Source organism: Python bivittatus, unplaced genomic scaffold (genome assembly GCF_059951505.1).
Source record: "Python bivittatus isolate LINGU-HERP-01145 unplaced genomic scaffold, Pbiv_v1 ctg000020_np1212, whole genome shotgun sequence".
NCBI classification, from domain to species: Eukaryota; Metazoa; Chordata; class Lepidosauria; order Squamata; family Pythonidae; genus Python; species Python bivittatus.
Window position 1 is genome coordinate 37,107,248 of NW_028277030.1, and position 23,082 is coordinate 37,130,329.

Genomic DNA, 23,082 nt, shown 5'->3' on the forward strand with positions numbered 1-23,082 from the left:
TCTGACCTCTCAGCAGCTTTCAATACCACTGACCATGATATATTTCTGGACCAGCTCCAGGGGTTGGGGGTTGGTGGCATTGTTTTGTGGTGGTTTTCCTCCTTCCTCTGGAGTTGGTTCCAACTTGTGTTGGGGTGGGGAGAAGTCCAGCCCATGGCCTCTGCTTTGCAGGGCGCCGCAGGGCTCAGTACTTTCTCTCCTCCTGTTTAACATCTACATGAAGCCAGTGAATGAGATCATCCGACAGTTCCAGGTGAAGTATCATCGGTATTCTGAAGATACCCAGCTTTACATCTCCAGCTTGGGCTGTCCAAATGATGCCATGGAAGCCCCGTCTCAGTGTCTAGAGGCTATGGGTATCTGGATGGGGATTAACAGGCTTCAACCCAACCCTAGCAAGTCTGGTGGCTTTGAGTTTTAGGCCCCTCTAGTTCTGAGGAACTTCCATCTCTTGTTCTGGATGGTGTTGTACTACCCCAGACAGAATCTGTGTGCAATTCTGGACCTGTAGCTCCTGCTCAAAAAGCAGATAGCAGCTATGGTTAGGAGGGCCTTTGCACAGCTATGTGTTGCTTGCCAATCGTACCTGTTCCTGGACCAAGAGGTCTGCTCACGGTCACTCACACTCTGATCACCTCCTGACTGGACTACAAAACACTCTACATGGAACTGCCCTTTAAGAGGATATAGAAGTTTCAGCTGGTGCAAAATGCAGCAGCGTGAGCAGTTATGGGAGCCTTTCATTCAGAATGCGTGACACCTTTGCTCTGCAAGCTGCATTGGTTGCCAGTATGTTTCCACATTCAAGTCAAGGTGCTGGTAGTGACCTATAAAGCCCTTCATGGCATGAGGCCAGGTTGCTTGCAGGACTGTTTCTCCCCAGTTGCATCTACCCATCCTGTGAGATCCAGCAGGAGCGGCATACTCTGGGTCCCATCTGTTAGGGATGACATCTGGTGGGTCTCCAGAGGAGACCCTTTTCTGTTGTGGCACCCACCCTCTGGAACATAATCCCCTTAGAAATTGGACTAGCCCTGACCCTACTGGCTTTCTGTAAGGCCTTAAAAACCTGGTTCTGGTGCCGAGCCTAGGGTGTATGGTTGAGCTCTTATCTTGGTTATGTTGATTGCATTTTTTATTTTATCACAGCTCCTATATTTGTTACTTATTGTTTTTCTGTGTTTTTATCTTGTTTTTATTCTGTTAGCTGCCCAGAGTCATATGACTGAGATGGGCAGCCATATAAATTAATTGATTGAATAAATAAATAAATGTCTACTCTCTTTGGAATCTGCCCTGTTTGTGAGGGTGGTTATGGTGGGACAAATCGAAAACAAAGAGAATAGAAAAGGAAAGCATGAATTCCATTTGGAATTCATAAAGGGAGAAAAGGTCACCATCCCTTGATGGTATCTGATGTACCATTTCTTAAATCTTTTAAACTTTTCCTTTACTTTAAAAAAGTAATTGCACAGGGGTTCTCTTCCATTTTTTTTTCCTGCTTATTCATTCCTAACCTGATTGCCTGACCAGTCAAGTGGGTCACACAACATTGCACGGTCAGGTAATTCATGTTACAACATAGGAGCAGGAAGAAAATAGGCTGCTTTTGTACAGTTTTGAGCTAAGTGTTTTTTTCTTGTTAGAAAGAGAACCTGCTGGCCTCCACATTAAGGTCCACCATGTGGACCTTAAAAAATTGTTCAGAAAATTGTTTACTCCTTTTAACTACTGATTTACAATTCAGCCTGGTATTACTTTTTTTGTGAACTACATTATAAAACTGAAGAAGTTCAAATAATCATGTATAAGAGGAATATGTAAATCAGCTTTGATTAGATTTAAATAATTGGTTCAGTTCTGATAACTGAATCTATTTGATGGTTTGATTCTCCAAATCAGTTCAGAAGAAACAACTTTTATGTATATAGGAAAACCTTCTAAGTCAAATATTTGATTTGGAGATTTAATTCAATTAGCTTTAATTCTCCAAATCAAAGCTTTGAAACCTCTAATACATAATTTCATATGAATTCAAACATTTGTTTAAATAAACATCTGCTTAGGTATACTGATATTAAAATGAAGCAAAATTAATTTTTCCTCATCCCTGATCTAAGTAATTGTTTAACGTATTACTTTATGTATAAGCATGTACTGATAATCTTTAAACCACTGAAGTTTAACCTACTGTTTGATTCTAGTTTGTACACAGTTCCTTTCTTTCTTGGCATGCTGTAATAAAGAATGATTTCTTATAAGTCCAAACAAGGAAACAATGGTTAGCAGATCTGGAACATGGCAGGAAGCCAACTTAACTGTATTTGTTATTCTGAATCTTAATATTCTCCTGGTTCAGACTTAACAGAGAATCTGAGGCTTCTGAACTTATTACAGCACATCAAGAAAGGAAAACATTAGAGAAAAGCTGCAGGGGTGTAAAGCTGATATAGGATTATTTGAATTGGGCCAATGGAAAAAAGGGCAGAGCTTGCACTGTTTTGTTATTTTGGGATCATCATGGCCAGCTGCAGACCCCTATGTAATGGGAACACGTAATTACCATTGTAAAGCTAAAGGTTGTTGCAATCTGGAGATTTGCAGTGTACATTTAAATTCCCCGCTAGAGGAAGAACTTACTTCCCTTTCTATTTCCTGTGATTGTTATCCTCTCCCTTCATTTTGCTCTGCAGCATATCTGTACTCCTGGCCATTATAACAATTAGGTGAGAGGACAGACAAGGCCAGGAAGAAAAGCCCTGAGAAGCCACAACTAATTACCTTTTCATTAAAAGTATAATGAAGTTCACTAGGTTTAAATACTTTAATCCAAATCACTGCCTAAAAAAACCTTTCATATGATCCATCCTAATTGTATCTTGTGCTGCAAATAATTTCACCTTGTTTTCAGCTATGAGAAAAATTCAGAACTTCTCTAACATTTAATGCCTGATCTTTCATGAGGGCATGTATCCCCTAAGGTCCAACTGGAATAAGAAGCCAAATATTATCTTTCAAAATTCAAGTAAACATTGGTTGTCTGGTAATTTTTTCATTGCTAAATCATACAATTGAACTTAATTTTTAATATAACTTGAGATACTGCTTAAGCAAAGGGGGGAAAGCATATTACTTCTTAGGAACCAAATAATAGTAAAGCAGATAAAGCTCACTATGCCAGGAAGAAAACATATTTTAGAAGTATGCAAAAATACTAGTTTGGAATGTGTATTGTATGAAATTATGGAAATAAGCATAGCTATGAAGACTTTTTCCTTTCTTCTTATACGGTTTTATGCTGCAGCAACTGTTTTTCATATGAGTCCTTTGGAAAATGTACTTTGCTTAAATAATTCTGGGAAGAATTAAGAACTTGGAACAATGACATGAGACATTTACCCAGGCTTTCCTACAGCCACAACTTCATCTAAATGCTGATCTGTAATTATTTTCCTATACCAGAGTGGGAAGTTATGACCACATAGATGAGTCAGGGAAGATTATCCCTTCCTGCTTCCTAGGCTTTTTTGGAGGATCCTACCTTGGCTCCAGCTATAATATTCATGCTTCATTGTCCACAAGCTCTACCAGTAGATTAAGAGGGGTCTGACACAATTTAATTTCTTTCAAACCAATAAAATCTATGAAGTTAGTTTGATAAGTCTCCTCTTTTTGCAGTATTCTTTGGGAAACATATCATTTTCTCTAGTTGTGTTTTTCCAAAATCCTTACAAGAACAATGTTATAATTATCAGGACTGGCTAAAATGTCTCCCACTATTACAGTCCCACATCTAGTTGCTTAATATTCCTCTGCTCAAATGGTGCCTTTCAAGAAGGTAAAAAACAAAATGGACAAGTAAGTTTGATGCATTTCTTTCAGGTAATCTGGGAGTGCAAACAAGAGAACCCCTCTCCTTTGATAAGGCTGCCCAGCACTTCACTGATGATGCTATTGTAGCTCTTGATCTGCCTCTCTCCCCAGAGGCACCAGTTCCTTTAACAGTTTTGATGAGTTTTTTTTACTCCATCTTATATCCTATCATTTCTCTTAGACGCTCAGGACAGCACATCTGACAATATTCTTCATTTAATCCTCATCACAGCAACTCTATAGCACAGGTTCCACTGAGTGTGTGTGACTGGCCCAAAATACCTAGTGAGCTCCAGTAGGTGGGGAATCCTGTTCCAGGACTTTATTAATACTACTTCAAAATGTAATACCTAAGCAATGTCCATTATAAATTACATAGCTTCGTAGTGATAACAATCCATGAATGATACACCCAATATAAAACAAGAACCACAAAAAATGGACTTTAAAAAGAATTGTAGATTCTCCGTCTCCGGCATCCATGTTCACTTATTATATAATTTTAACTTCTGGCTGAAATCTGGGGCCACTTTCCACCAAATGGAACCAGATCTCCCCCAAATGCTAAATTCTCTCTTATCCTGCATGACATAATATTGCTCTGCTGAAAAAAGCTAATAGTAATCAGAGAAATGGAGGGGGTACACTGGGCAAAACAACAGACAATTCCATTTTTGGATATAGTATGAAAGGTGCTTAGTTGCATGCTATTTGTTTCCTCTGCTTCTGAGTGTCCTGGCCTCCTCCTAATGGTTTAAAAAATGGTGTGATGTAAATTATCTGACAGTGGGATGCAGCATAGAAACCTGAAAGACATTCCATATAGCAACCATAGCGCAATCTTAACTACAGTTCTCATGTGCAAATTACAGACAGTGTATCTGAAAGCATTTGCACATGGAAACTTTTGCACTATTATCTGGTTCCCTTAAAAGTAATCTTAATCATGAGGCAGCGACAGGCAAAAAGGCAATTCTCAGTATAAGGACACCTGTTAAGGCACCATAGCTGACCAACAAAGAATTAGCTCAGGGTGAAAGGAAGTGGGAGGACAAATCACTGCAAGCTGAAATGATAATGTATTAAAGAATACTAGAAACTCCATAACACATTCCACTGGTTATACCTGATTTCCCAGGAAGAACTGACAAGAGATGGAAAATGGGAAAAAAAACAATTAGTTTAACAGGAAATGTTCTACATGACTCTAGAACACACTATGAAAGTGCATACGTATTCCAAATGGCAAAATATACATACTTTATATATGTACAGGTAACACCAAATGTCTGGACTGTAAATGATGGAGAATGGAGTTCTAACTTTTCTATTGCTTCCCTTGTATCATCTTCAATCAAATTCCCCCTGCCACTTGACAAATTCCTCCTTCATATCTGTTTAGGTTCCCCCCCCGCCCCAAAGATGCCCAACACATTTCCTAACCAGTAAAAATGAGACATATGCTTTTTATGAAAACAGAAAGACAGGATGGTAATGAGATATATTATTCAAATATCTTTGAAGTCTAACTCTGTTGGGAAGAATACCATTTAAATATTAATGAATATTCCAATAAAGATCCTGAACACTGGAAGCATATCTTAACACATGAATAACTATTATGTAAGAGACCCTTAAAACAAAACAGCATGTTCATGTGCTTATAATTTCAATCATGCATTTATTCTGAACGTTCTTTACAATTCCACAAAAACAAACAAACAAAAAAGAAACACAACAGGCCTTTCAAACTTTTTCAAGTGGAGGGACTTGTTAGTTAAAAAAAAAAGTCCCTGATATACAAAATGGCAGCCATGGTGTTTTTTCCTCTGGAAAACAACCCCTACCCTTTCCACCGAGCCTTAGAAAAATCACTAACAATCCTGTGGCTTCATTTGAATGAACTTTCCACCCCTTAATTTCTAATGGAACCCCATCAATTTGAAAAACTCTGAGATAATCGCCATATGATTTCAATTGAGTAACAGTAGGAAATATTATTATTATTATTATTATTATTATTATTATTATTACTACAATTATTTATCTTTGACTGCTAATAAGGTCTGAAATAAGCTAGGTTTTAGTACTTTGAGAAAATTCATAGAATTCACAGAGTCTAAATTTAGTTCAATAACTCAGATCTTCTGGTTCTTTTCAGGATAGCTGGGTATAAATCAATGGATGATATGAATGCATTTTTTAGACTTACTCTGTACTTATTGTCGCCAATCTGCTCCACCTGGAATCGCTTTGCACATTTACATTTTGCTACTTGCCTTGTCACCTGCCAATATGATAATCAGAACCACTGTATTAGATTTTTCAGCCACTGTATAATTGGTAAATTATAGAGTATGACGATCATTATGCAATTCTAATGAAAAATACTCATAATAAGGGGTGAATGAAACAGTAATACCTCATCTTCGATTTTGTCTGCATCTGTCAGAGGTTTGTATGCATCCTTGTTTGGATGAAGTGCTGCTACAAATTCATAATAGTCAATATAGCCATCACCATCTCTGTCAAATATGTCTGCTACCGCACTCATTTCCAAACGACTAGTAGGAAATTCTGTGGAACAGAAATAGTAGTAAACATTAGAATTATGATTTTGTAGCAAGAACCTTTAAGAAACAGATTACTTTTAGAATCATAGACTTCAAGGGAATTTTGCAGACATTCTATTCCGCATTCCCTCTGCTTGATGTGGGAAAGCCAAAGCTAGAGGATCTGGAAAAGATGGCTAACCAGCCTTGGAATAAATCTAGCAAGAGCTGAGCTATCTTCTAGCTTAGTATTTCTTAAACTTGTTCTCAGAACCCCTTCCCACTTTTAAAAATTATGGAGGAACCCAAAAGAGCTTTTGTATGTATGAGCTATATTTATTGATATTAAAAGTTAAAACTGACGCATTCATAAAATATTTATAGAATCATGTAAAAATAACATTAAACCCATTAGATATTAACATAAATAAAATATTTTTCATGAAAAACCCTATATTTTTTTAACAAAAAAAATGAGGTGACATTGTTTTAAATTTTTGCAAATATCTTCAATATCTAGCAAATAATTTTCATTTCATGGATCCCTGAGAGGGTCTTGGGGGACCCCCAGGGGTCCTCAGACCACGCTTTAAGAAACAATATTCTAAGTTATCAGTTCCACTGCAGACTACTCTTTTTATCAAACATTAATCCTGATGTTTCACTGGATTCTACCAATCTACCCTCTGGTTATTTATCTCCATTAAATCTAGTTCCATCCACTGGTCACTACAGAATGTATCTCTTGTATGCAGTAACAATATTTCAGATATTTGAGAAATGCTATTAGGCCCCCTTCTCCCACATCCTCTTTTCTTCACAAGCAATCTGAAATTTCAAGAATAACCATTTGTTTTAAAACTTACTTGAAGAGAGAATCCCATCAATAAATTCCTGTCTTGTTATCTTTCCATCCTGATCTTTATCTATCCTCCTAAAGAAGTCCATTACTCGAGATTTCTTGTGGTTCATCCACCGCATATACTTTTTCCGCCAAATATCAAAATCAAAATTGGCAAATTCCTTCAGCTAGGAAAAAAATGGCATGAAAATGATTTAAGAGATGAACTGGCTCATGGTACCCAATATCCATGATGCTAAGATACAGGGCAAATGTGAATGCCGGTTCCCTTTGTAATGTGATTATCATGTTCCAAGCTTCTATTTCCTCCCTAAGTCTCTAATCTTGGACTCCCAGCTGCCTTGGCCAGCGTGTGTAAGGCTGAAGACTCCTGCAAACTGCAGTTCAACAACATTCATGGATCCCAAGCTACATGTCAATTTAGCATTAAGGACGTGCAGAAGATAACTTCAACAACATTTGAAAATAAGGTTTAAAGCTACTTGCAATTATTAAAAGAGAAGTGGTTAGTATTAATCATGAGTACTCCTAATATAAAAATATCTCTGAACTATGGCTAATGGAGTGGGAAACCATCTCCTGAAGAAACCGTTGGAGCTTGACTTCCATTTCATCATTTGACAAATCAATGCATAACTTTACTTTAGTTCCTATTTTTTATTTAAAACTTTTTTTTTTTTGCAGATGGTGCTTGTAATACAATCAGAGGACAGAATAGGTTGTGTGATAAGCCAGTAGGCTAACAGCTTAGGAAGATTTCAACTACTCTTCATTCTCACACACAAACACAGAGAGTGAGAGAAAAAAAGCAAGTTTTTCTTATATTATTAAAATGAACTACACAGGAAGCTGAGTTTATGAAATTGCTTGGTAGAACTGACTGTTCTCAAGGGCTTTGGGAATAGGGAGATGGTGGAGCCCTCTTTTTGTTTTGTTTTATTTCAATCTACTTTGGTTTGCTTTTGCATTTTGCTCTTCTGGTCTGTTATATTCTCTTTATATGTTGGTTTTTTTAGTTGTAAGTGCCCAGAGTTGTTTAAGAGTCAAGCGGTCCAGAAGTGAAATGGAGATAATGTGCAGTCCTGAGTGATTGACTATATAAAGCAATGTTTAATTTGTTTCATAATGTGATTTTTTATAATTCCATGAATGGTTTATAAAAAAGAATTCCATTGGATGCCATTTTCATGAGCAAGTCATGATGTTGCAGTCATAATTGCGTCTGCTGGGAAAGGTGGAAGGAAAGAGAAGAGGATGACCAGCAGCAAGGTGGATGGACTCAGTTACAGTGGCAATGGAAGACCTGAGAGACCAGGTTGGGGATAGATAGTCGTGGAGAAAATCTATCTATGTGGTCACTAGGAGTGGGAAAAGAGTTGATAGCACATAATCAATCAATTATTATCCATATGTTTGGTAATAACATATTTTTCCAGTCACACACGTCACTTGTGATGCCCTTCCTGTTGGCACATGCAAAAGCATATGAGTGCCCTTTCCCTCCATGGAGTGTGCTGGGCACTCAATGCTGATGTCTGTGTATGCAATTTCTCTCCTTCAAAAATTTAGAGGAGAAACTGTGCTGATGATCAAGATTTAGCCACATACCCTCTGTGTGTTAGAGATGATGGGTGAATCCTATCCCCTGCCCAAGAGGAATGCCACTGCCTCTCATCCATGAAACAACTTTGCTAGAGGAATTGTGGTGGTTGTTTTAGTTACTGTTACTAACCTCTTCTAATCGGTCTAAGGCATCATTAAGTTTCCTTCGTCTCTCCAGAGCCAGAAGCCAGACTTGTTGCCATTTGCTAAGCAAAAGGTTAATCCGTGGATTCTTCGTTTCAATTTGGGTCTGGGCACCTGAAGGATATATGCTCGGGATGGGAGAACGTTTTCCTGTTAATACAAGGGAAATTGCATATGCACCAAAAATTACACCTTTCAAAGCAATTCAGAATAAAGATAATAGGACATATGTGCTTGTTTAGTTACAAATAATACTTTGGTTCTGTGTATAGGGGACAGCTATAAACCCAGATAGCATGAGTCAGGGAGATACAGCAGGCCATAGGAGTACAAGTTGCTAACTCCTAGTTTATTCTTGTCACTTTTTAAATAAGGGGGGGAAAAAGCTTAGAACCACCCTATGGGATAAAACAAAGGTTGATTACTGCTTCAATCTATAAATAGCCAGGTAATGTTAAAATGTGATACCCTCATTGCCTTCAAATAGAGCATTACTTACTCCCTCCTCTTCCCTTATCCAGTATAGGAATATGAGATTGGATTGGGCCAGTTTCAGTTGCTTTTCTTTTATGTGTCTTAGTAACTTTATCCACATCTGGCTGTTTCCTGGTCATTTCTTCCATGAATGTCTGCAATTAAATGGTGGTTGCTTTGACTAACATCGGATCAAAATAATTTGCAACATACTCATGTAACAACAGTTCTGAGATAATGCATCTGTACCATACATGATTTTTTCCAATATCTACTCTAACATCTGTATCAGTACCACACACTTTTTAACATCAGAAGTGTAACAGAACTAACTTGTCTGCTGTGAGTGGATCAGGCTGACAATAAAACCATCAACTCTCTGATCCAGATGAAAATGAAGTACTTGTACCACCATCCAAACTGACAAAAAAGCAAGTTTTGTCCAACAGAGACATTGAACTCACTTTACAGAATGATTTTTTAGAAATACATTTAGGACAAACCCAGTGTTTGCATGAGTCAGTTCTATTCACCGAACAGTCATTTTGTTTCTTCTTTTACCTCAAAAACTCCTCTGGAGGCCTGTTTGACTCTTTAGAACAGACTTTCTGCAGAGTTTGGGGGCAGGCTAGAGATAAGAGGAGGAAATGCTGCCTATCATTTGTTCCCTTACTTCCCTTAGCAGAAGCAATTTTCTTTGGAATGAAGAAAAGACATGCTCCCCATTTCAGGACACACCACAGAATATCATGTTTGAAACAAAGACACCCTAGCTTAGTGTACACATTCTTTGGATTATTTGATTCTGTTTTGTTTATTGGCCAAGACTTTTAGTCCTTCAGGCAGCAACCTACTGCACTGTTATAATGTTGGCTAGTTTGCAGTCTGGAAAATAAAAGGTTAAAAGACTCGTGTTACTGACATGCTTTCTTGCCAATGTCATTTTGAAAAACTCTCATTTTATTCTCTGTGGTATTTCTTTGCTTTGCTCACAAAAGTCACACAGCGCAACAAACAGATACATAACATTTAAGGAATGTATAAGGTAAAACTTTATTTTTTATCAGATATGTGAGCAGTGTAGGATTTACACATTTTGTAAAGGTCTGCTCTGCTTGAACTGCACACATGCTGAAAAAGAGCTTTATGACAGAGCCATGGTTCTCTTACCTGATGCTCAGCTATAAGTGCCTTGACATCATCAATCTCCTGAGGAATGACTTCCTTATCTTTTTCATTCAGAGTTGTCTCTGCCCACTGCAGCCAGGACAATAATGCTTCCAATAACTCCTGGTTAGCAATAAGAGCAGCCAGGGCTCCTGCCAATCTCTGCTGATGCTGCTTTGCCCATGCTAAGACCTTAAAATGAGGAGCAGCAATCTGTTACGATTTCCACATTATTAGTTGTTTATTCACACAGTTAACCCAGAGGTTTCGCCCTCTACCCCATTCTTGCAAGCAGGCTTCCTTTCATCATCAGAGGGTGGCTAAGGAATCAGCTCTGTGAACACTATGAATTCAATTCAATCTAAAATTGTCTGCCCTTCAGGAAAGAAAGGGCAGAGGATCAACGGAGCAGACACACGTCATCTTCATCACTAAAATGATCACTACCCCCGATTTATACTTCTCCTACTCCTAGGGCACTCAGTGCAGCTAACAGTAAAAAATAAAACAAAAAATATTAGTACTAATAGCTAAAAATGATAAAAGCAACAGCAATCCTGGCAGTCCTGGTTGCCGTTGTAACTCCAAGATGAGCGGGTCATTAAGCAGGAAGTGGTGGGAGTCCCAAGTAAGGAGCGTGGGGGGTGGGGGTGGCCCTGGGAGGACTAGCAAAGGCTGTGTGAATTGTGGGAGGCCAGAGGAGGGCTTGGGAGGCCTGGTGCAGGCCACACATGAGCATAGGGGGTGGACAGCATAGCAGGGCATGAGCGCAGGAAGGCCAGCAGATGGACTGCATGGTGCAAACGCAGGAAACCCTGGAGGTGGACAGTGTGGCGTAAGTGCAGGAAGCCTGGGAGGTGAATAGCGCAGTGGGAGTGCAGGAAGCCTGGGAGATGGACGGCGTGGCAGGGCGCAAGTGCAGAAAGGCTGGGTGGTAGAAAGCGCGGCGCGAGCGCAGGAAGGGCACATAGCACAAGAGCAGGAAGGCCCAGGGAACTTACCAGAGTGACTTGTGACCTTCCCTGCCAGCTTCTCCATTGACTTTGCTTGTGGGAAGCTGGCAGGGAAGATCATAAATGGTGATCACATGACTGCAGGATGCTGCAACCGTCCTAAGTGCAAGCCGGCTGCCAAGCACCCGAATCACAATCACATGAGTGTGGGGGCGCTGTGACAGCCACAACTTCGAGGACCAGTTTTAAGTACCACTTGTTCAGCATTGTTGCAACTTCATACAGTTGCTGAATGAAGGGAGGGACTACCCGTACAAAATGGTTCTCAAATTTAGATATTTGTCATGTTTCTTGTATTGCTGAATACATTTAAACAGGGATGTGAATGAATGTATGTGTGTCTGTCTGTGTGTATACCCCCCCCCGAAGAAGAGCTATTACCAAGACAGATGGTTACTGAAGGTGTGAATCTTTTACCCAAAGGGTAGATTGGGAAGGGTGGCCTATCAGGTTACAGCATACAACTGTTTTACTGACTTTTGCAGTTATCAAGGTGAAGCACAGAGACACAGAAGTACTCTGGAGAACTGTGCTGACCCAGATACTTCACTCTGAGGAATCCTCTGAGCAAAGCAAGGAGGCTGTGTAAAAAGCACACCAGACACAAATGCTTTGTTTTGAGGAGTCCTCAGAGGTAAGAAGGGACAGAGATTATGGTCATTCCTTATGCTTCAGGTAGCTGGGCCACTTCTACGTAACTTTTAATTACTGTTAATGGAACTTTCACTTGCCTTAGATAAGAAGAGTTTTCACTGACACCTCAGAAAATAAGGTAGATATTATTTAACATGATTATTGCTAAGAACTGATGATAGGTTTTTGTTGTACCATTGTTTTAAAGTAGAGGAAGATACCACAGAGCCCTCTAAATGTTAGACTGCATTTCCTGTGCCAATTAGAATTTAATAACATTTGGAAGACCACATGTTGTCCATCCCTGTTTGAAAGCTATAGTTTGCATTCAAATTCCACTTTTCCTAGGAGGTGGGGTGAGAGACTGACACAAATGTAAACAGACATAAGTTACTGTTTTACTTCTCTATTTCTTTCTCATGACATAACTATAAAAAAGCCTAAAGCAAGGTCTAGTATACAAGACAGCATGGATACGTTAAACATTTTGCTCTCAACAGTTGGAACATTTCCTCATGACCCAACAGCCTTGCTAATTGTTTGCCATGTTCCAAGTTGTCAAGGATTGACTGTGACCACGTAGGACTGCTTGAATTGGACTGACCTCTTCAAATCTTGCTCGGATGATTGTTATCCAGTGCTTAATGGTAGTGATGGAATCTGGATGGCAAATTGCCAGGATGGCCTCTCCCATACCTGTGGCTTTATTTAGCTCACTCTTTTTTTCTTCCAGTTTCTTCATGAATTCCTAAGGCAGAAACAGTGATTTCAATTAGATGCTGGCACCAGCTCAAAGGGAAAAATCAAGTAACTTCAGACTTTGCTGGCGAAGTCAAAGAGGCAAATGCTTAACTTTATCACCTAGAGTTTCAGATGAACCACTGGCAGAATAGGATCAGAAGGAAATAGCAGGAAAGTACAAGCTTTAGAATAAGAGTTGAACTATTTTAAAAACAGTTGCAGACTATGTACCAACTGAAGAAAAAAGTCATAACAGTGAGGAACATATTTCAGCATGCAACTCATTAATATTGGATTGAAGTGAACAACTAATAATAGCTATAATCTTAAAGAAGGACATATATCCCTATGTACCTTATGGGAACATGCATGCTGCCACTCAACATATATACATCCTACTCAGGATCCTACTGCTACTCAGATCCTAATGCTTGTTTCAGATGATTCGGGAAACCAAATTTCAGTTACTCCAGCTACTTTAATTTCATAGTTAATACTTTATTAGAATACTCAGTAAGTATTTAAGAAAACAGGACATACTGTATCTAGAAAATGTTCACTTAATCACTGAAGCAGGGATTCAGTTTTGTAGAAATAAGGGACAGAACCTGGCAGAAATAGGTTTCACCTTACAGGATTTTGGACTTCTTTTGGAATATTTTCTTTCTACTGATGAGGAAGGCACTCAGAAAAGAGATGGTTATAATGCGCAATGTAAGAGGTGATTGTTATGAAGTCTTGAATTCTTTTTCAGTCAGAATAAGTTCTGAGACAAGCCAACATTTCTGGTTTATCCTCATGAGGATAGTCGGTTTAAGACAGACTTTTCACTATCACCCAGCCCCCTTTATTTGCAGCTTGAAAGACAGAGAAAATCATACCACTGACATTCAATGGTATGAATTTTTTTTTCAGCTTCTCTTTAAAAAAGAGTATCATTTGTGCATTACACTTCCAGTGTGAGTAACACACTTATTTTATTGAGCCTTCCTGTATCTTATGGATAAACCCTCAGGCAAGTTAAGGCAAGGCAAAACAAGGCCATGCCTTCTTTTTTCAACATTTGCTGCAGCGTGCACTGCATTTAGACAAACCCCCCATTCACCCAATGCACAAGCCCCAAATGCCAAGCAATCAAGAGAATCTATAATGCCTTCAAGGACAAGACAACATGGCTGGGAACACATGAGCAGGAAAGTCCAAACTTGTTTAGGGAAAAAAGGAAATCCCTCAGCCCTGCCTTGGTGGTTAAACCTTTGAGCCATGACAAAAGAGGAGGAATTTCTACAAGATTATTGGGAGATGAGGAAGGAGGCAGATCACCTGGGAGGGGACCAAGCCAAAAGAATATCTGGAAGAGAAAGAAAGATTACTGGAGGAGATTGGCAAGATGAAGCCTGGGAACAGCTGCATGCTTTTGGTGAGCTGGTTTCCAGAAGAAGCAGGAAAAAAAAAACAGGGCTTGAGCAGTGGGCAATAGCTGTAGGTTAACAGAATAGTGCATGAAGTAAGAGAGGCTGTGACTCAAGAAATCTTCAGGGATCAGATGAAAGATATATCTTTGAGATAGGGGAAGCAGCAGGTCTAGGTGGATACAGTAGACTGCCTGGGGCCTGTAGGAAGAGCAGAGCTAAGAGCCTCTGGACTGGAGGCAGGAGAAGGTGTTGAAATGCAACTCAGAAACCTCAAGGGTATCAACGGAAGCTAAAAGGAAGTACTCCTCAAATTTTGACTGAAGGTTGCAATCTATAAGAGTTAGAGATTAGTCAGGACCAGCTAGCTAGAGAAGTGAGTTGGGGAAAATCCCTCTTCTCTGAAGTAATAAACATGCTAGGCCAAGATCTGTGTTCAAATTACTTTATAGGTTTTATAGATTCTGGTATTATTTGTAAAATTTGTTTCTTATTTTTATATCAGAAATGTATTGTCTTTTTGTGTATATTTTGTACCATCTTTATCTATCTGTGCTCAATCTTCCCAAAGATTATTTGGGAGAGTGACATTTGAGATGCTTTGTGTTTTTATCAGTACTACATGTCTGATTCTACCCACTTGTAATTGTTTGAGCCTTTGACTGCCTCAAGTTACAAGAAGTGTTACTCTTTCTTTTTTTCTGATTTTTAATAAACTACATTTTTAAACTGTAAAATTGAGGTTTTTGTTTTCATCTCCTCAAATGGAGGCAGGACTGCTGTTCTTTGGCCACATGTTTTACTAGGGTAAGATGATTATGCTACAAATTCATTTTCCATTGTTATAGCTACTGTTGTTATTGTTACTAGTGTTCCCAACTTACAGGTAAGCTGCTCAAGCTGTGAAAGCCTTATCTCTCTCACAAGCCTGCATTAAGAGAAGGAGCCAGGCAAGAAAACTTCCTTCCTCCAGGATGGTGGGTGGTGATAGCAAGAAGTACTATAACCTAAAGCTGCAGCAAAGCAGGTGAGAGGTGTCAGCTGAAGAGGGTGGTCAGGAGCCCAGTCCCTTCCACCACCAGGTAAGCCTCACCAGCTTCCCAACTACCCAGAACAGAAGGATGAATATTCTTACCATACCACTTCCAGTGATCTCAGTGCATCACTGCCACACCCTCTATAGCTCTTAGATGTGGAGAAAAAGGGTGCAATCTCTAGCAGCAAATATGTTACTCATTCCTGGTTGAGAAAAGTTGATCTTCTGAGGGTAAGGCATGTGCTTAATAATTAAGAAATGGCCCCAGCCCTTTAACCTACTTTTAAAAGTAGGTCTTTTTTTTAGTTGTCTTTTTGACAAGGTGGAAAAGTAATTGTATTTTGAGTGTTTTTCATCACTCAAGGTCAAAGTACTTCACAGCTTCATTGGTTGCCTAGGGAACAGGACAGAATAGCACAGACAATGGCATTCCCTGTGACACCCTACGGAAGTGAAAGTTGGTTTTTGAAGAAGCAGGATAGAAAGAGTATTGATGCTTTTGATATTGGAGATGAATCATCAAACAAATCAACCTAGAGTTCTCATTCAAGGACAAATGACCAGGCTCAAATTATCATGCTTTGGGCACATTATTTAAACATCCAGCTCTCTGGAGAAGGCTTTAATGCTGGGAAAGATAGAAGGAAAGAAAAGGAGAGGACGACCTGCAGCAAGATTAGTTACAGCAGCAATGGGCACTATGCTGGAAGACCTGAAGGACCAGTTTAGGGACAGATTGTCATGGAGAAAATCTGTATGTTCGCTAGAAGTTGACACCAACTTGATGGCACATAATCAATCAATCGCTATTTAACAATGAAGCAGACTGCCTCTGGAAATAGAGGACTGTCTGCTGGAAGTATTTAAACAAAGACTGGATGGCCTTTTGCTGGGGATGCTGAGGTAGTAGAACCCTGCAATGGGCAGGGAGTTGGAATAGATGAAACAAAGGTCCCTTCCAATCTTTACATTATCTGTAAGTATTATAATGTCTAATAACAACACCTCTATTAAACAATTAAGGGTCTGTGATGGCCCACTGAAGATATGCCAGTTCAGTTTAAGATTACAGTATTATCAAAAGTATCAGTTAAATAAACAGAGGATTTCAGTTAATAGAAACTGCTCTGCTTGTAAGCGCTCATTTCTAGAACAGAAAACCAATTTTCTTTGGTGGATATCAATAAGCCATGAATACTTCTATTTTACTCTCACATTTTCATAAATCTAATTTTGAGAACCAGTTTCCATTATCCAACTCACCCGATGTTGATCTATTAGCACACGCAGAGCCTCTTCGTCATCTGGAAGGATACCATGGAAACGCAGGGTCTGCTCAGCCTCAGCCAGCCATTCCAGAAGCACATGGACAACTGAGTGGAATTCCTCTGCCTGCACAAATGGAGGGTATGTATGTTAAGGAAGGCATTTGGACAGAAAAAAAGTATGTATGATGTTGAGAACAATGGGCCCAGATTGGCAGCATTCAGCAATGAAGCCATATCAACTTTCCAGTAAGAAATCTGATTTAAAACACCTTGCTATCATGACTGTAAAAATGTAAAAAAAAAAAAAAACAACCTTAAAAAAATGAAGGAAGTCCAAAGGACACTTTATGAGTGCTTCTAAATGTAAGATTTATGCCACACATGAAAGCTGTATGAGCAATTTGCTATCTTGCCTATAGATTACAAAAATAATGCTTAAACCTATGAGTTGGAGTCACACTAATGAACATCTGTTAGTCTGTGGGGGGAAGGGGAAGTTAACTAAAGCTGTGTATAGATCCAAGTTTCTATGCAACTCTTCTCTGAGTGTTGAAAGCAACATTATTACTAAGGTGGTCATTTCTGGTTACAGAGTTCACTTTTTCCTTTAACTTGGGTTGTGTACCGGTCTTAGTTTTTTACATTACAACAGAGTTTTGCAGAGTCCTGAACAAAGGCTGATTCCAACATTAAACAGGGTAACAAGTTCTTCTGAAACACGCATGTACACTTGGAGCAAGTAGTGGAGACATTTAATAATTAACATTATTATTCTTCACCAGATACTCCTACCTGGACCAGGATGCCCTGACCATTGTAATTCATGCCTTGATCACCACCCAACCAGACTAGTGCAACACACTCTACATTAGGCTGCCTTTGGATACAAGCATTGCAAGCAAACAAACAAAGCCTACAATGATCCATAACCTAACCTTTTCCATGCACAGAAGGATATGGGGAATTGTGCTACACTTTTTATTTTATTCTACATTTTTAACATGCACAGTTAACAAAACAATCTTTAAACTTAAAAAATTAATAGAAACCAAAAGAAATGAAAACAACAACAACAAAGAAATCCAAACAGAAGAAAAAAGAGAAAAATTACCTTATATATCATACTTATCAATAGTCATTGTTTACTATAATATAATCAATACAAAAATTATTGTAAAATATCATAAAATCTCTGCTGCAGTAACACATACTGCTGCATCCTTTGAGGAGTACAAAATACTGCCTTTTCCAAAACAGATAGATCACATATTTATGACAACTATTCCTTAACATCTGGAATAATATCTCTTAGTTCTTCTATTTTAAGGAGATGGAAGGACAAGAACATCCACATATGTAGCCCTATACAACATATGTGTGCATATGGTAAGAAAAGCAATTATAAGCCTTTCTTTCTTTCTGAGCAATGCACAACTGTTCAAGACTAAACCAATTTAGTCATTTACGCCATTTCATTGAGTTGGCTGGTGCATGGAAAAAGGGTTGTAGTTGGGAATCAGGAATTTTGTTTAAAATTCAATTTGTTCTGTATGAGCAAATCTGCTACTTTGTACAGGCTGTTTTCAATTCAGAACACTTCCAGAACAGTTTGAACAAGATCGGAAAAACTTCTGGAAAATCAGAGCACCTGCATACCACTACATAGGATAATGTGTGAATCTGCCTGCAATGGCTTGTTTGTAATCCTGGTTAAAGTTTTAAAAAAACCTCCTGCCATGGTACTACATGTGGATCAGGTCATTATGAATCCCTAAATATTTCATCTCATGGAATTCAGTGTAATAAATTTGCTTCTCACCTGATGAAGGGCCTGTTCCAGTCGGGTTTGCTTGGAGACAGATAGTGTACACACAGTCTCCCACCGAGTACCAAGTTCCTGCATTTGAACCTTAACCCAAGAGGAATCATCACGGCTACCTTCTATCAGCTCTCGAGCAGAACGTTTCAGAGCCTGAACGCTACTTGTCCTTTTCCCCAATTCCTTCTGGAAGCCCTGAGCAAAGGAAATAAAGTATGACCTCCTGTTTAGCCCTGCATCTTTATCACTTATATGCAGCATGGCTTATTTTGTATATACAAAAACCCTCTGGATAATAGCCATTTTTTTTAGAAGCATAAATTGCATTTTCTTAATTTTTTAAGATAAACTAGGCTAAATATTTTCATTTCCTAATTTTATTAAAGTCTTTTATCTTATCTTCACTGCATTCATTATTTGCATTTTCTAATGTATGATCATTTGTGCTTGCTTTGCTCTTAATCAACAGTCTACATACATTCTACAATAAAACTCAGAATGGAGATATTCAGATCTCATTTTGAACATGGATTCTTCTAATGAGAATGTTCTTAGGAGCTCTCTGGCCTATAGGACCACTGAGTGTTGGAAATATTTGTTTTGTTCATTAACTGAAGCCTACTATGCCACTGGAACCTAATACAGTTACTCACTACTATGGCTTGCTTGAAACCAATTACAATCCCATGGCTTATTAAGCTATTTTTCAACCAATTATAATTAATTAATATAATTTAGGATCCAAATACTATATTAATCTAAATTGGAAGCCTTTAATTTAGTCTTCACGGACACATCAAGGAGGAAAGGGGAAGAGGGTATGTGTGAATCAGGGGGAAAGCTAGGCCATTCCCAATACAGTAAACCATAATTATTTATGATTTCAAAAATAAAACTTCCTTATACTATTTGAGGTCAAGGGAATATAGCCTTACCCACAGGTAATTTACAAGCACACACTGGCTGCAAAAAGCTTGAAATAATCAATTACAATAACTTAGTTTTATAAAGTAGCAGAGATTCCAAAGCAAGGTTCTGAACCAATCAAATCCCTACATTTTTTAAAACAGCTTTTCCTCTCTAACAATTTTTTAAAAAACCACAGTGCAGGGTTTTTAATTTATTGAATAGTTTCATGAATCTTTCTTACATGTTACAAACTGATCTCACAATCACCCAATCAAAACAATTTGAAGAACCAGACTTAAAAGAATACAAACATTACTGTAATATTGTCATTACTTTGTGATTATCTATTAAATTCATCACTAAATCAACGTCTCCATGCACAGGCTGATCTTCGGCCAGCTGCGGTTCTACTTTGTAAAGCCAATCTATGAGAGCCTGAAGAGCATCAGTAAATTGTCCAGAAAACAGGAGGGCTTCTTCCAGTTTGTTTTGTCTGAAGAAGGAAGATAAAACAAATATTTAAATAAACTGAAAGATACCTTTTCATTTGCATACATTAGGAAAAGTGCTATACAATTAAAGGAAAGAACCAACATTTGTTTGTTTTTAGTGAGACAGTAGAAAAGGTAAAAATGCTTCTCTTTGTTCTCATCAATAGTCATAGCCAACTAAAACTGCACCTTTGTTGTAGCAGCAGTACAGGGGAAGGCATCTATGTGTAGCTTTCCTTCATGTCCCAGTGGGCTTGCAATAGAAGTGCTGAACAAATTCAGCTGTTCTTTGTCCTATGTAAACCACCTCTTGGATTTACAACTACCCAATGTATAGATTAAACAATATATATACCACCCTAACACCATAATCCAGGCTTTCAGATTGTAAACCAATCACTGCAGCCTTCTTCTTCAGATCTTTATCTGAATAAAGATACAACATTTCTGTTATTATGCCAGCTCCCACTTCCTACATGATCCCCTATTTATCCATCATTCAGAGAGGCTACATGCCCTCATAATATCCCAGTCCTAACCTCAACCTTCCCTCCACTTTGACAAAAAGGAGTTATGTTTGTTTTCAGAGATAACAATACAACAATGAGATGCTGATGTTTATGGATCTCTGTCAATATTAGTTGCAGGAAAACAGTGTAGATATTAGGGCAAAATTCATTCCTCTAGGAAAACACGATCCCCATCCAAAGGAATAACTGAATGTGCAAAGAAAAAAGGGTGCACCATTACAACCATCTACTTCCCATTGTTAGACATAGAGCCCTATGCCATTCCACAGAAATTGGTTGAGAAGAAACAGATCTCCACATTTCATCACACTGATAAAAACAAACCATATGCTTATCCTACAGCTGGCTGAGATTTAAACAGCTTTATTTAAACATTTCAAAGACTGTATGTGTAGCCAAGAACTCCATCCTCTGCTCAAAGTGGCCTCTTGTAAGATTAGTCTAATCAGGGTCAGATATTGACAATCAATTATGGGAAGGCCAATGGCATAAAAAAGAGAACAGAGTCCTTTCCACTCAATACTGTGTTTTATGCGTCATCCTTTAAAGTGATGCATAGCTTTGGGTTCTACCTTTCTACAGATTTTCCACAGACTGTATCCCATTTGTCTCTGAGCTCACTCAACATATCGTCTAGTTTCAGACTGTCATCAGCAAGGGAAGCTTTTTCTTTTAAAGAACGTCCACTTCTGTTTGTGGTGTCATACACAGAATGTTTGGCTCCAAGAGCTTTTTGGAACTCCTGTGCAATAAGAAGAGAAAAAACTGTAACAGGAAAGAAACAGGGCATGTAAACTATAGGACAAAACTTATTTTGTGCTACTTGGAATAGATCACAGTGGCTAGAATTTTAAAGCAGGTTGTGTTTAGGGAAGAAAACTCATAAAATGTCATTGAGATAGCAGGAAACCAGAACCAGATATACCTTGTAACAATGAAATGAAAAGATTAACTAATCAACTGAATTTAACTGAGCAATAAAAAGATGTAATCTAATAGAAATGGCAGAAGAACTAAGCTCTTCAGTCTGGTGTAACAGCCCATCAATTTGAATTTAACTTAAACAAAACTATTACTACATCCTTTTTAATTTAAATGGATCAAAGTTGTATGAAAGCCACACAATTCTGGTTTAGTTGCCTTCTGAAGGTGCAAATTGCTTTCCATTTCTTGCTGTTGAAAAATAAATATGACAGCCCTTAGGATATCAGGCATCTTCCATATGGCTAAAGAAAGCCTTAGTAGTTTGACACCATGGAGAGTACAATCAATATTTTCATGTAGGCTTTCAGAAACAAATAATATTTAAATCAAATTGTAAGTTATAAGTTTAGGGCTTTTGTTAAGATCAGCTTAAAGTGTTAAAGATCAGCAAAGTGAATAAAAGTATACTCAAATTGTGTGCGCTTGATTTTAACAACACTTACTTTTTCTTGATCATGTAGCACTTTAAACCTCAAAGAGGCTTTTATGCAGTAAATATCAAGAATATCTGATGCAAGTCTTTGATCAAAACCGCATCACAGCCTTTGTCATGGAGCCCTAAATATGCACAAAGTGAACTATGTTTTCTCAGAACAAGCACAAAAAAAGAACAGTAACTCTGTATTCCTGGACTGCTTAGCTTAGCCAGTATAATTCTAAATGTGTATGTACTTTATACTCTAGATGAAATAAAATTTAGAATGTATTTCTTGTAAATTTGTATTTGATCTAATCTCCATCTCTATATATTATACACGTATAACTTTACTCATGTTTCAATTTTATGATTCTGATACTTTTGTCTATTTTTCCAGATTATAATTAAAATTAGCAACTTTTAAACAACCCCTTTTTTTTACTGATAATGTTTATCTTGTACAGACACGTAGGCAAAACCCCATGCACAAACCAAATAAGCCACATGCACAAACCTTTTAAGTGGACTGGATGCAACACAATAAAACTCCAGTGATCAACAGAACAAACCTGCTCATTACCCTTATGGCATACAACAAAAATTCAAGTTGATGAATTTCCTGATTATGATTACTATAAACAGTTAAACATTTCTAATACTTTGGTATCTTCACCGAATAGGAACTTTATTACATTATAAAACTGCCATGATTTTCCATAAAAGAAACATGTGCTAGTGAAATCCTGGGCAAGAGAAGCTCCTGCCAACTCCTCTAGTACCCAGGATGTTCACTATCAATCCAATTTTACTTTTGTCTTCTGTCTGGGTAGGCACATCCATTTACTAATCAACATTAGGTGACCCCAGCTCTAGAATAAATCCCGTAGGAAATCATAGTCATTTGGTCAATAACAATTACTATATCCTATCAATTGTGTGTGTAAAATAAACTGAGATAGACGAATAAGGCAGCACCTAATGGCCCAACACTTTTAAATATTATTTCCTTAAAAAAAAAATCCTTGTCTATGAACTGCACAGACACTACTTTCTGTTATTATGCATTTAAATATAATAAGGGAGGGGGAAACTGATAAGAAAGCAGTGAATGTGCCTTACTTTGGCACAAATGTGAGACAGACACACTTTGAAAA

At 38.1% G+C, this 23,082-nt stretch overlaps 1 protein-coding gene across 22 annotated transcripts in view; it reads right to left on the bottom strand.

Moving 5' to 3' along the window:
• The window catches only part of DST (dystonin), a 342,419-nt gene that overhangs the window by 14,999 nt on the left and 304,338 nt on the right, over positions 1-23,082 (bottom strand). For 19 of the 22 annotated variants that reach the window (XM_025177748.2, XM_088137258.1, XM_088137206.1 and 16 more), the window contains 12 exons: positions 21,099-21,268; positions 19,839-19,998; positions 18,597-18,791; positions 16,773-16,901; positions 12,925-13,068; positions 10,678-10,866; positions 9,533-9,662; positions 9,020-9,183; positions 7,292-7,454; positions 6,296-6,450; positions 6,086-6,160; positions 5,000-5,017 (listed from right to left, as the gene is read on the bottom strand). In XM_025177748.2, coding sequence (XP_025033516.2) covers positions 5,000-5,017; positions 6,086-6,160; positions 6,296-6,450; positions 7,292-7,454; positions 9,020-9,183; positions 9,533-9,662; positions 10,678-10,866; positions 12,925-13,068; positions 16,773-16,901; positions 18,597-18,791; positions 19,839-19,998; positions 21,099-21,268 — 1,692 coding nt within the window. The remainder of the gene's footprint in view (positions 1-4,999; positions 5,018-6,085; positions 6,161-6,295; positions 6,451-7,291; positions 7,455-9,019; positions 9,184-9,532; positions 9,663-10,677; positions 10,867-12,924; positions 13,069-16,772; positions 16,902-18,596; positions 18,792-19,838; positions 19,999-21,098; positions 21,269-23,082) is intronic. The other 3 variants (XM_088137212.1, XM_088137195.1, XM_088137300.1) reach the window with 1 other exon arrangement.